At 32.1% G+C, this 14075-nt stretch overlaps 1 protein-coding gene and 1 long non-coding RNA gene across 2 annotated transcripts; one reads left to right on the top strand and one right to left on the bottom strand.

The window, feature by feature from the left end:
* Positions 1-1237: 1237 nt before the first annotated feature.
* Positions 1238-1893, bottom strand: LOC146942214 (uncharacterized). Its single transcript, XR_015032615.1, has 2 exons — positions 1767-1893; positions 1238-1649 (listed from the first exon to the last, which is right to left on the bottom strand). It is a non-coding gene; the product is annotated as an uncharacterized LOC146942214 (long non-coding RNA).
* Positions 1894-9261: 7368 nt separating this feature from the next.
* Positions 9262-12840, top strand: LOC146942213 (uncharacterized). The gene is made up of 2 exons (XM_085750017.1): positions 9262-10358; positions 10467-12840. The coding sequence occupies exons 1-2, from the start codon at positions 9262-9264 to the stop codon at positions 12838-12840; spliced, it is 3471 nt and encodes a 1156-aa protein (XP_085606143.1).
* Positions 12841-14075: the final 1235 nt, after the last annotated feature.

The following is a 14075-nucleotide window of genomic DNA, read 5'->3' as shown; positions in this document are numbered from 1 at the left end:
TATTTGTGTTTTATTATAAGTCACTTTACAATATCAATGCATCATTAAGAATTTTTTCCTATTATACTCTTTAATGTTTATTACTCTCTCGTCTTTCCATTCTTTTATTCTCTTTTCGATAAAAAATTTACTGAATTTCTTAATATATGCGAAAATGTCAAAACGATTAATAATAAAATACAAAGGGAGTATTGTAACATTGATGTGTCCCATATGCGTAAATGTCAAAACGATTAATAATAGAATACAAAGGGAGTACTGTAACATTGATGTGTCCCATTGGTTTTTAAAAAAGTTCAAATTCACATATCTTTATGAGTTTGTAATTTATCATGGTGATTTGGTTTATGTTTGAACATCCATGATTAACAAAAGAACAAGAAAGAAAAGTTCATCGCAATCAAAGGAATATTCAAAATATACATGAACTTAAAATCAAAAGCTCAGTTGTAAAATTCTCTCAGCTGAGAGTAATTAGATCATGATGTAATTCAATCAAGTTATCTTTATACACTTGAATTTATATAGGCATGAATTATAATGTTCTCTCTATGGGACTTAGAATCCTAAGCTTAGACTTCGTATCAATTTAGATACAAACTCATCGCTGTAATTGTGATAATTTCCTCACTTTTTCTTGTGAAACCTCAAAGGACCAGTTAGATCTTTATCTTTGATAACAAAGAAAACTGAAGTTAAGTCATGATCTTTGTAGGAGACTCAAAAGGTTTGTGGAAACCTAGATCTTTGAGTAACAAAGAGCTTATTTTAGTTGGATTCTTTACTGTGGAATATGGAGTATAGCTGGTTTGACAAAATATACTTCAGTTATTGCAACCAATTTAATTATAATGGATCAAGTCCTTGAATATAATGAGACAAATCTATCTTGAAGGGGAGGAGTAAATGTAGTTACCAGTTGGATGATGAACTAGTATAATAAAATAGGCTAATTTCTCTTATACTCCCTCCGTCCCTATATATAACCACTCTTTACCTTTAATAAAAGAGTGTTTACATATAGGGACGGATGGAGTATTCTCTTGCTTATTATAATTCTTTATTTTATTTTTTTTTGGTAGTGCTTTTTTTTATAATTCTTTATGATATAACTTCAACCTTTGTCTGACTATTTTAATTGAAGTTAAATGATACAAGAGATAACTCTTTCTTCTTGTGAGTTGATTTTAGCAACAAAAAATTATAATGGTCCCAGAATTAAGAGAGAAGAAGACAATTTAATTTTAATATTCCTTAGTTTCTTTATTCATTTTTTTTTACCAACATATGAAAATACAAATCCATAAATGCAAGGTCCTAGAATTAAAAAAAAAAAGAAGAAGAAGATACAATTATTAGATGCCAACAATAAATTTAAATGGCAACCCATGGAATACTCTAGCATAAGGTATATTGCATATATCTTTTGCTAGTGTAAGAACTTATTCTTCCTTGTATGGCGCTTGTGTAATATCTTGGGTTTCATACTCATATAATATCTGGCATTGGTCCTCTTAAAAAAAAAATATCTGGCATTGGTACCGGTTTTGGATAGTAAACCCTTACGCATTTGTTGTTAATACACTTATAAATAAAATCATGTAAATTTAATTTGAAAACTCTTGGACAATCACCATCGTCTTCGCATCCTTTTTTTGTTGTAATGAAAAAGAAAATAAAAAATGTTAATAAAATGAAAAAAAAAAGATTGTGTATGAACTACAAAGTAATTAAGCAAAATTGAAAAGAGTGAAAATATGGCTTACCGTCAACTTCCTTTGCAACAAGAAACAAGGAAAGAAATAAAATCATAATATAAAAAAACTTTAGAGTTTTAGCCATATTCTTTTTTCTCTTTGCATTTGACAAATGGAATATGAGTTGATCTTTTTATAGTGTATAAATCTGATGCAATGCTAAAACTAATTTAATATTTTTATAGCTTAAGTATATCAATTGCTCAAAAAAAAAAAGAAGCTTAAGTATATCAAAGTATCATGTTTGTCTCTTTATCACATTTAATAGATATCTCTTAAGTAGAATAATGTATTGTATTTGTTCTTTTAACGCACTTGGTAAGGTAGCATAAAAAGCTTACTAATCCTTAGTAATCATTTTGTATTTTAATGGATCTAACTTTAATATATCATTTTTCATCATAAACGCACCAAGTAACTTGCATAATATCGAGGCAAAATTATTTTTTAAAGGAAACTTATAATTAGAGTCAAAGGGACTAATATACAAGAAATTATTAAAATTAATCAAAAAATTAGTTAGATCATCCCCACATATTCATATTCATATCCCTACCGTTAGCACTTTCAAATGGGAGGTTAGGTACGAGTCTTGGAAATATATAGCTTCCAATGAGAGGTTAGTTTGTAGATGGTTACATTGTTCCTTCCCATTGATATTGTATTTGGTAGTATAGGAGAATGCTTGCACCTGGATACGGCAGGGACACTCCTTTGTATAGTAAGGTGTCTAACTTTACGTAGGAAATAGGAAAAAGACAAAACATATTGATCCACTTAAAATCCATTCCCCAAAGAGTAATGATATTTGAATAACTATTTTGGTACAACTTTTGGTACAACCTTGTTGTTCTCTCTTCTCATTGGTCAAAAACAATGGAGAGAGAAAAAGGATGAGAGAGAATAAGAAGATAATGTGATTATGAGAGAGAAAATTGTACAAAAGTTGTACAAAAATGGTTGTACAAATAACATTTCTCTTCCCCAAAAGCTCTATAAATTGGTTTGCATTTCTCATATCTTCTAAACAATCCTTTTATATATGATCATTTAGACAAATTATTTCTTCTTACAAGAAATAAGAAGAAATAATAATTGAATTATTTCAAAGATCATAATTATAACAATGATTCTGTAAAAAAAAACTATAACTATGTTATGACAAAAAATTAGAGTTATATAGGCTTCAAAGTAAAATGATTCTATTTCAACGTAAGTGATAAAGATATTAAAATTCTTTAGTGATATGCCTAAATTGCAGGCCATGGTGATACATGTAAAATTAAGAGAGTAGAAGACAATTTAATTTTAATATTCCTTAGTTACTTAATTCATTTTTTTTACCAACATATGAGAATACAAATCCATAAATGCAAGGTCGCAGAATTACAAAAATAAAAAAAATACAATTATTAGATGCCAACAAAAATTTAAATGGCAACCCAAGGAATACTCTAGCATAAGGTATATTGCATATATTTTTTGCTAGTGTAAGAACTCATTCTTCCTTGTATGGTGCTTGTGTAATATCTTGGGTTTCATACTCATATAACCTTTTTGCAGGATAACCTTTTCACATTCGTTGTTAATACACTTACAAATAAAAGGATGGAAGTTGAAAATTTGTGGACAATCACCATCGTCTTCGCATCCTTTTTTGTTGTAATGAAAAAAAGAATAAAACAATGTTAATAAAATGAGATAAAAAGATTGTGCATGAACTACAAAGCAATTAAGCAAAATTGAAAAGAGTGAAAATATGGCTTACCGTCAACTTCCTTTGCAACAAGAAACAAAGAAAGAAATAAAATCATAACATAAAAAAACTTTAGAGTTTTAGCCATATTTTTTTTCTCTTTGCATTTGACAAATGGAATACGAGTTGATCACTTTATAGTGTATAAGTCTCATGCAATGCTAAAATTAATTTAGGGGAATTAGTCACTTTAGTCCTTGAATCGGAAGAGATTCGTCACTTTAGTCCCTGAATGCAGATAAATTGCAAAATAGTCCCTGAATGTAGACTTTGTTAGTCCCTGAATGCAAACTTCGTTAGTCAATTTAGTCCCTGAATGTAGACTCCGTTAGTCACTTTAGTCCCTGAAATTGACCATGCAGGGACTGTTTTGCAATTTCTCTTCATTCAGGGACTAAAGTGACGAATCCTCTCCCATTCAAGGACTAAAGTGACTAATTCCCCATTAATTTAATATTTTTATAGCTTAAGTAGATCAAAGTGTCATGTTTGTCTCTTTAGCACATTTAATAGATGTCTCTTAAGTAAGATCAATATATTGTATTTGTTCTTTTAATTAACGCACTTGGTATATTGTATAAGTCTCATGCAATGCTAAAATTAATTTAATATTTTTATAGCTTAAGTAGATCAAAGTGTCATGTCTGTCTCTTTAGCACATTTAATAGATGTCTTTTAATAGATCAATATATTGTATTTGTTCTTTTAATGAACGCTTGGTAAGGTAGCATAAAAAGCTTGCTAATCCTTAGTAATCATTTTGTATTTTAATGGATCTAACTTTAATACACCATCTTTCATCGTAAACACACCTAGTAACTTGCATAATGTTGAGGCAAAATTATTTTTAAAAGGAAACTTATAATTAGAGACGATGGGAGTAATAAACAAGAAATTAAGAATAATATTAAAATTAATCAAACAAATTGGTTAGATCATCCACACATATTCATATCATTAATGTTACTAAAACGAGATAAAGGGTTGTGTACGAACTACAAAGTGATGATCCTATATAAAAAATGGATCAAATTAGGGATGCCCTATTAGGTTACTGCTTCAATATTTTCATGTTGCAAATTCTCAATAAGTTTCACATTCATTTTATACTACTCCTTTGGTCGTATTTATAATAAACATTTGATTTTTTTGATTCATTTCATAAATGATGTATTTGGTTTATATTCTAGACAAAATACATCAATTACTCAATGAATCTAAAAAGTCAAATTTTTCTTATAAATACGACTGAAGGGAGTAATTATTTTTCGTAGTTTATCATTTGTATAATTCACATGTCAACTATATTGACAATCTAAAACCAAGGTATATCATTTGCAGCACTTTAATAAATTTATTAAAGGGTTAATTAAGTAAATGGTCCCTATAATTATTCAGAATTTTGTTTTTAGTCCCTAGAAAATAAAATCACACTTTTTAGTCCCTATAAAATTTTTCATCAACATTTTTAGTCCCTATAAAATTTCCCAACAGCATTTTTAGTCCCTGTAAAATTTTTCCATCAACATTTTTAGTCCCTAAAATGCTTAAGGAAAATATCACATAGACTAAAAAGTGTGATTTTATTTTGTAGGGATTAAAAACAAAACTGTGAATATTTATAGGGACTAAAAACTTAATTAACCCTTTATTAAAATAAAAGAAACTGATGAAATAACAGCTTAGAGAGAGTAGATCAAAATCTTCTCATATAAGAATCAAAAGAAAACATAAGAGAGAGTGACCAAATCCAATTTCTTGGATCTTTGACCACCCAAGAATATCTCCGTGGTAAAAAAACGTTACGTGTGGAAAACCCAATAGTATAGTATAGAAGCTTAATGAGAATCACGTGAGATGAGAAAATCCAAAAAACACAACACAACACAACAGAACAGAAAAGAAAGTTAGGATTATGAAATCACTGTCTTTCTTCTGCTCTGCACCTCCTCCTGATAGCTACTCTTCTTTTTCAAGTCTAGCTGTTCTGTTTTGTGTTGTGGCCCTCTGCACCCTTTGTGCTGTGCCTCCCACTCTGCCATCATGTTTGGCTATTGCAATTGTTAATTTTAAATACTCTTTCATTTCACTATTCTCATGCCATGCATTTTCATGCCTATAAATAATTGGGTCTATATTATTAGTATCCTAGTGCATTCCCTTTTATTGTACATTACACTCTCTCCCTTCATAAATAACTTTACTTTATAGCCCTTTAACTCAATTTAATCCAACTCTTCTTCATTTCGTCACCCCCTCCCCCCCCTAACACAAATACAGCCTGTGATGAAATGTCAAAATCTAAGCTTGTATGTCAAGTCACTATCACATTAGATTCTCTCTCTTTCTCTTAATTTATCAAGAGCCTGTTTCTTTTTGTTCTTTCTTTAATGAGGGGAGAGAGAGAGAGAGGGATATCAAATGCTGAGACATTTCTAGTGACTTGACTTTCTTTTGTTTGATCTCACTAACTAGCTTCCAAATTTTTCCAATATTAATTTGTTGCAATAAAAAACTAATTAGATGATGATGTGAGAGGAATCCCAAAAAGGGTCTATTGAAATTTGAAAGTTTGAAATCTAAGGTAAATCCACAAAACTAACTGCAACCTAAGGAACCACCCTGTACACAAGTTTCCTCAAAGAGTGAAAATGATAACAAAATTTTGTTCTTGGAAGTTGAAGGTTGAAAGCTGTAGCTAGGATTTTGAAATTCATAGGTAGATAGATAGATCTTTCTCAAAACTCAAAAGTTAACTTGGTTTGTTGCTCAAAAAATAATGCATATGCCCTTGCCTTGTAGTAAAATCGGATACATACAAGATAACAATGTGTTTTTTCAATGCTTCAATTATGGTAATGTAATGTATTTGGTTTTAGATTAAACGTGATGTTAACAAATGCCTAAAGATACTATTTAAAAAAAATCAAAAGTTGATTTATTTTAACTTTAAAATAGTTGAATACAATCTTTTTAAAAGAATGATGCTGTATCGGTTTTCTTAACCCGTGTTCTTAAGATACGCGCGGTTAACATTTCTCTTAGACCAATTCTCATTTGTTCTTAAATTTGTGAAGTAGTGTCGTTACGACATTCCTAATATATCCGGATTAACCAGCTAAAAATTTATTCGAATATTAAATTGATTATTGAAAGACAATATTTAATAATCGGAAGAAGATTTTTTTTAGGGGAAAAAGATGGATCTTTTTATGATTCTAATATATTTAAGGATTATAAAGACAATGCTTTAAGCATTTGATTAGGATTAAAATGAATAGTTACCCTCTTATTTAATGTATTGACATGGATTTTCACCAGCTTGTTAGTAGAATAAGACCTATGAAACCAGCTTGTTAGAGCATCCACAATGGTAGTTCCTTAACAAGGACTCCTTAAATGGACCCCACGTGACACATCACTTATTTATAATTTTTTAATAAAAGTAGCTATTAAGGACTCAATGACTCCAATGGTAATACACTAATAAGGACTCCAATAAAAAATACTTAAATATGTCCCACTATCTTTATATCATTAAACAAAAATAATTTATCTATTACTCCTTTTTACAAGTGGGACCATGTAGTACACATTTTATTACTCTTTTATGCAAGTGGGACCAAGTAGTACACATTTTATTACTTTTTTAAACGTGGGACCCGTTAGTTACCCAGGAGAGAGAAGGTCCTTATATAGTTGCCCGTTCCTTAACGGGGACTCATTTTTTCTTCCTCCAATGGAGGGTCCTTAACGGGGAGTGGTCCTTGTTAAGTAAGGACCCCCCATTGGAGATGCTCTTAGTAGAATAAGACCTATGAAAAAATGTTTCTTTTTACGGAATTGTAGGTATTTTAAAGCAAGCATCAAAACTGACATGGCAGGAATGTGATGAAAAAGAAAGGCAACCCCACAAAGCATTTTAATAGACATGTACACACGGCATAATAGGATAGGTTGACGCATGTAGTTGGGGAACCCTTCTGACCCAATGGATATAACACATAGGCATAACTTGCACCACTAAGAGCATCTCCAATGGATGGTCCTTACTTAACAAGGATTATTCTCCGTTAAGGACCCTCCATTAGAGGAAAAAAAAATGAGTCTCCGTTAAGGAACGAACAATTATATAAGGACCTTCTCTCTCCTGAGTAACTAACAGGTTCCACGTCTAAAAAAATAATAAAATGTGTACTATTTGGTCCCACTTGTAAAAAGGAGTAATATTTTAAGGAGTCACCAAAATTAATAGTTGTTTTCAATATTATTTTATCTATTTATCATCATTTTAAATAAAATGTAATTTATGCAAATTATTATTATTATTATTATTATTATTATTATTATTATTATTATTATTATTATTATTATTATTATTATTATTTAACGAAGGAATGTAAAATTTGCAATGTTAATTTTTTTCATTTTCAAATTATTAACAAATGTGGCAGAAATTTAAGTTCATAAGAATAAATAAATATTTTATAGTTTAATTTTTTTAAGGATTATAATTAAATATAATGAGGTGATTTATAATTTAATAAACAAAATTATTTTTGTTTAATGATGTAAGTTAGTGGGGTCTATTTAAGTACTTTTCATTGGAGTCCTTATTAGTGTACTTCCATTGGAGTCATTGAGTCTTTAATAGGTACTTTTATTAAAATATTATAAATAAGTGCTATGTAACGTGAGGTCCATTTAAGAAGTCTTTATTAAGGAACTACCATTGTGGATGCTCTAATATACATTCTTTTTTTTTTGACAAAACTAATATACATTCTTAAAAAGTTTTATCTTTGTATTAATAGCATACGACATCTCAAATGTTAATTTTGCACCACTAATTGATGTGTATTTGTACTATTAAACTAGTCTTAATTTAATTATTAATTATTTACAGCTGTTCCTTTTTAATACAAAATATTACAATATATTTTAACGACACGGTTCAAAAACAACAATTGATTGTATCTTTGAATTTCTAAAACACTTTTATTTTTTTAGGGAGAATTTCTAAAACACTTAAAAAAACTTATCATAATAAGATGGAAGAGTGACATGATACCAAATAAAAAAAAATCAAAAACCCTTGTCGTCGCCACCTTTCCTCTTCTTATTTATAAAATTTGGTGATTTAGTGTTAATTTTGATCCAAAATCATCTCTCTCAATTGTTTATCGTTCTTTTTTAGTTAAATAAGTGATTTTCACATAATTTTAGTTTTCTTTCGTTTGTTTTTGTGATTTCATCGTTTTTGTATGACTTTGTTAGTTTTGATTTTTCGTTTTTGTGCGATATACTTTTTATTTCTCGTCTTAGTGCGGTGTTTATTTGATTCAGGTTGAAATATTAGTTTTGAGCAAGTGCATATTCAATCAATGACTTTGACGTCGTCAAAGTTACAGATCCATAGGCAATAGTTTTCCGAAGACTTGAATATAGTCATATTTGAAGACATAAATACTCTGTTGTTTTATGTTATTAACATGAATGTTGTGAGCTTGTTCAAATATTCACCATCTTTGTTTTTAGCGACTTTGAATTTGTATGAATGAATATCGTTTATTTTTGTAAAAAAAAATAATCAAATGTTTGATTTACACATAATATACTTTAATTATACGTCATGGTGATGTATCGTTAATAAATGATATTCATTCATTCAAATTGACAGAGTACATTGATACAATAAAAATTCAAATTATGATAAAATATATTATATTGAAATTATTAAGTTACCTCATGAATAATTGCAACCTCCTTGACCTTACAACCACTGGCGGACATTTCACTTGGCACCGCAATAATAATGGCATTCGCATCCTCTCAAAAAAACTTGACAGAAGCATTGCAAATGTTAATTGGCGTGTTTCTTTCCCAGAAGCTTTTGTTGAGATACTTTGCAGACTCCATTCTGACCATAACCCTCTCCTTCTCCGTTTTGGTGGCCTCCCTTTAGCTAGAGGGCCTCGACCTTTTCGTTTTGAAGCAGCTTGGATCGATCATCATGAGTATGCGGACTTGGTGAAAAACTCTTGGGTGCCTCATAACAACAACATCACGGCGGCCTTGGCAAAAATCCAAGAAAACTCCATCATTTTTAATCAAGAAGTCTTTGGTAATATTTTCAAAAGGAAAAAACACATTGAAAATAGACTCAAAGGTATCCAACGCTATCTTGAAAGAGTTGACTCTTCCTACCATACTCAACTTGAAAAAGAATTGCAAAATGAATACAACCATGTCCTTTTCCAAGAAGAAATGCTTTGGTACCAAAAGTCTAGGGAACAATGGGTGAAATTTGGAGACAAAAATACCTCCTTTTTTCATACTCAAACCATCATTAGAAGGAAGAGAAATAGAATCCACCGTCTTCAACTCCCTAATGGCATATGGACCTCTGATAGCTCAATTCTTCAAGAAGAAGCTCAAAAGTACTTCAAAAATTTTTTTTGTGGTACACAACCCCCCACCAACACCGACTTCCATGAAGGCGCTCCACCTTCCATTGATGAAAATGATAAGCTCTCTCTCACTAAACCCATCACTAAAAATGAAGTGTTTGCTGCCCTTAATTCCATGAAACCCTACAAAGCCCCTGGCCCAGATGGTTTTCACTGTATCTTCTTCAAACAAAATTGGCATATAGTTGGAGATGATATCTTCCAATTAGTACACACAGCTTTTCACACAGGTTACTTTGATCCGGAGATTTCAAGCACTCTCATTGCACTTATTCCTAAAATTGATTCCCCCACCACTTACAAAGATTTTAGACCCATCAGCCTCTGCAATATAATTTACAAAATTATTACTAAAGTTCTTGTGCATCGCCTCAGGCCTATTCTTAGTAATATTATTGGCCCCTGCCAAAGCAGTTTTCTGCCTGGTAGGGGAACTGTTGATAATTCAATTGTTTTGCAGGAAATTATTCATTTCATGAGAAGGTCAAAAAAGAAAAAGGGATATGTTGCTTTCAAGCTTGATCTAGAGAAAGCGTTTGATAATGTCAGATGGGACTTCCTCCAATCCTGCCTTCATGATTTTGGGTTTCCAGACATCACCATCAAACTCATCATGCATTGTGTCTCCTCGGCCACTTTCTCTATTTTATGGAATGGTAATAAAATGGCCCCTTTCAAGCCTACTCATGGTCTCAGACAAGGTGACCCACTCTCTCCCTACCTCTTCATTCTTTGCATGGAGAAGCTATCTATTGCCATTAATAATGCCGTGCTTCATGGAAATTGGGAACCAATCCACATCAGTAATGGAGGACCTCAGATATCTCACCTTCTCTTTGCAGATGATGTGCTTCTGTCAACTAAGGCAAAAAATTCTCAGTTTCATTTTATCACTAATTTATTTGATAAATTTAGCAGGTCCTCGGGCTTAAAAATTAATATTTCCAAGTCAAAAGCTTATTATTCTTCAGGGACTCCTCAAGAGAAAATAAACAATCTCACAGCCATATCTGGTATTCGCAGTACAACATCTCTTGGCAAGTATCTAGGCTTTCCCATGCTTAAGGGCCGTCCCAAAAGAAGTGACTTCAATTTCATCATTGAAAAAATGCAAACAAGATTAGCTGCTTGGAAGAATCGTCTTCTCAATAGAACAGGACGTCTGGCTCTTGCAACATCGGTTCTCTCCTCCATTCCATCCTATTACATGCAAATCAATTGGCTTCCCCAAAATATTTGTGATTCCATTGATCAAACAACACGTAACTTTATTTGGCATGGTTCAAATAATAAAGGTGTTCACTTGGTAAGTTGGAAGAAAATTACTAAGCCTAAGCGCTATGGTGGTTTAGGTATTAGAACGGCTCGGAATGCTAACACTTGTCTCCTTGGAAAGCTTGTTTGGGATATGGTACAATCCACAAACAAATTATGGGTGAATATTCTATCAGCTAAATATGCAGCAGGCCCTAAAGTTCTTCTTGCTAGTGCTTCCGGCAGCAGCTCGCCATCTTGGGCTTCCATCATGCGCGCAAAAGACATTTTCAAACTTGGTTATGCTTGGCGTGCGGGTTCCGGAAACTCCTCCTTTTGGTTCAGCCACTGGTGTCCCCTCGGTCCTCTTGGTGCTTTGGTTCCTATTATTGATATTCATGATACCCAATTAACAGTTCGAGATGTCATAGGCACAAATGGTCAACACACTCAGTCCTTGTATACTTCCCTCCCTCCATCTGTTGTTGTTGTCGTCAATAGCTTCCATGCCAATTTTAATCCAGCGGTTGATGATGCTTTTATTTGGAGCCACAATAAAAACGGCGTCTACTCAACTAAAAGTGGTTATGCTTGGCTCATTTCATCTATTGAATCGGATACCACTATAAATCCGAACATTTCTTGGTCTTGGATTTGGAGTCTACAAATTCCGGAGAAATTTAAGTTCTTTATATGGCTGGCCATCCATGGGGCGGTTCCAACTATGTCGCTTCTTCATCATAGAAACATGGCCGAGTCTGCAACTTGTGGTAGATGCGGGGAAGACGACGAATCCTTTATGCATTGTATCCGAGATTGCAAATTTTCGAAACCAATATGGCAGAAGTTTGGCTTCTCTGACACGCCCTTCTTCACCATTAATTGTTCGCAAGAATGGTTAAAAAACAACGCCAAAGGTCCCAGCTCTATCTTTTTCCTTGTTTGTCTCTGGTGGATTTGGCGTCATCGTAATCACATGTGTTTCAATGATGATTCTTGGTCTCTCTCTCGGCTGAGCATCAACATTCAGCACACAGCCGAAACTGTCCTGAAGTGCTTCCGGCCTGCTTCTGTTTCGCCTACTGCTGACCGATGGATTAGATGGAACAGCAGCAACCACAACTGCCACATTCTCAATGTAAATGGCAGCTGTCTTGGGACTCCGATCCGAGCTGGTTATGGAGGGTTAATCCGCAGCTTTACAGGGTGTTTTCTAAGAGGTTTCTCAGGTTTTATTAATGACTCCACGTGCATTCTCAAGGCTGAACTAACAGCCATTCACAAAGGGCTTCTTCTTGCCATGGAAATGGGTATGATTAATTTAGTTTGCTTCTCAGATTCGCTGCTTTCAGTCGAGCTCATCAATGGCCATGCGTCTCGATTCCATGCTTATGCGGTGTTAATTCAAGATATCAAGGACATCATAGCTTCCAACAATTTCTCTATTATTCATACTCTTAGAGAAGGGAATCATTGTGCCGATCTCTTGGCTAAGCTAGGAGCTTCATCAAATATTGCTTACTTGGAGCATCTCTCCCCTCCCCAAGATCTTCAAGACTTGCTAAGGAATGATGCTATGGGAGCTTGCTTCCTTAGGGCTTGATTTTTCTTTTCTTGCTTTTCTTTTGTTTTTGTTAGCTTTGTAACCAAAAAAAACAAAAACAAACGATATTCATTCTTTTAAATTGATATATTACGTTGATAGTGATATCGATAAAATCTTTAGTGTCTTTTTATGTGTTTCATATATACTTAATAGCGATATGGTAAAATATATTGGGTCCTGCTAACCGGGGCACTGGTTAAGCATACCATAAAAGGGAATTATTACCAGAAAAGGAAACTGTTTTTGACTTTATTATAAATTAATTACACAATTTCAATGCATTAACTACTATATAATTTCCTTTTTCATATCCTTAACCAGTGCCCCGGGGGCATCGGTTAACATTTCCCAAATATATTATGTTAAATTATTAAGTTCCGCTTGTGGAACAAAAACAATTTTTTTTGAAATTATATTTTTAAATATTTTAACGTTAGTAAAATATTAAAAAACATTAAAAGCAATTAAATAACTTAGCCTATGTTTGATGTCGCGGTGGGGTGATTTTGGTTTACCACCATGATACTAAATATATGAGTAGCGTATGACATTTATAATTTATTTTAATCTTAAATTTATTGTTAAACTCATTTTCACATAAATACATTCAAACATAAATAACTACATCCAAACATAAATCAATTTAAATTTGACTAATTTCTTTTCAAAATTAATTCATTCAAAATCAAGATATTGTAATTTAGTGGTAATGACTTGTGACCTTTGAGTGTACTCCACTGAAAGTCTACCCGATTCTTTTCATTGTCAATTTTGATGGACAAATTTGACTTATTAAGAAAAATAGATATCCAAAATTAATTTTACAAAATTTACTTGTTTCCTATCAATATTATTGCGATAAAAATCCTTTAGTGATATGCTTCAAAGTACAGTAGAAACTCTTTGAATTAATACTCGGTAAATTAATAAACTCTCTAAAATAATAAATTTGTCCAATCCCGACTTGGGCCAATGTAAAAAATTGAAAAACTCGATAAAATAATAAGATAATAATTTTTAGGGAGATTGATAAGTGCCAAAAAAGTGTTACAAATCATATGTTAAATGGGCATTTTTAGTTACTTGTTTTACAAGTTATCTAAGGAAAAGCAATTATTTGATGTAAATTCACCATTTATACTTTATATGCCATGATCAAACCAATTTATGCAGGAAAAAGATAAGCAAGGACAAAGAAAGAAGCTCCTGAACAAACTGTAGGACGCTTTCGC

Source organism: Medicago sativa, chromosome 3 (genome assembly GCF_051527215.1).
Source record: "Medicago sativa cultivar Bolivia chromosome 3, Bolivia_mono, whole genome shotgun sequence".
NCBI lineage: Eukaryota > Viridiplantae > Streptophyta > Magnoliopsida > Fabales > Fabaceae > Medicago > Medicago sativa.
Note: the sequence above shows the minus strand (reverse complement) of the source record. Positions and strands in the feature narration are given on the sequence as shown.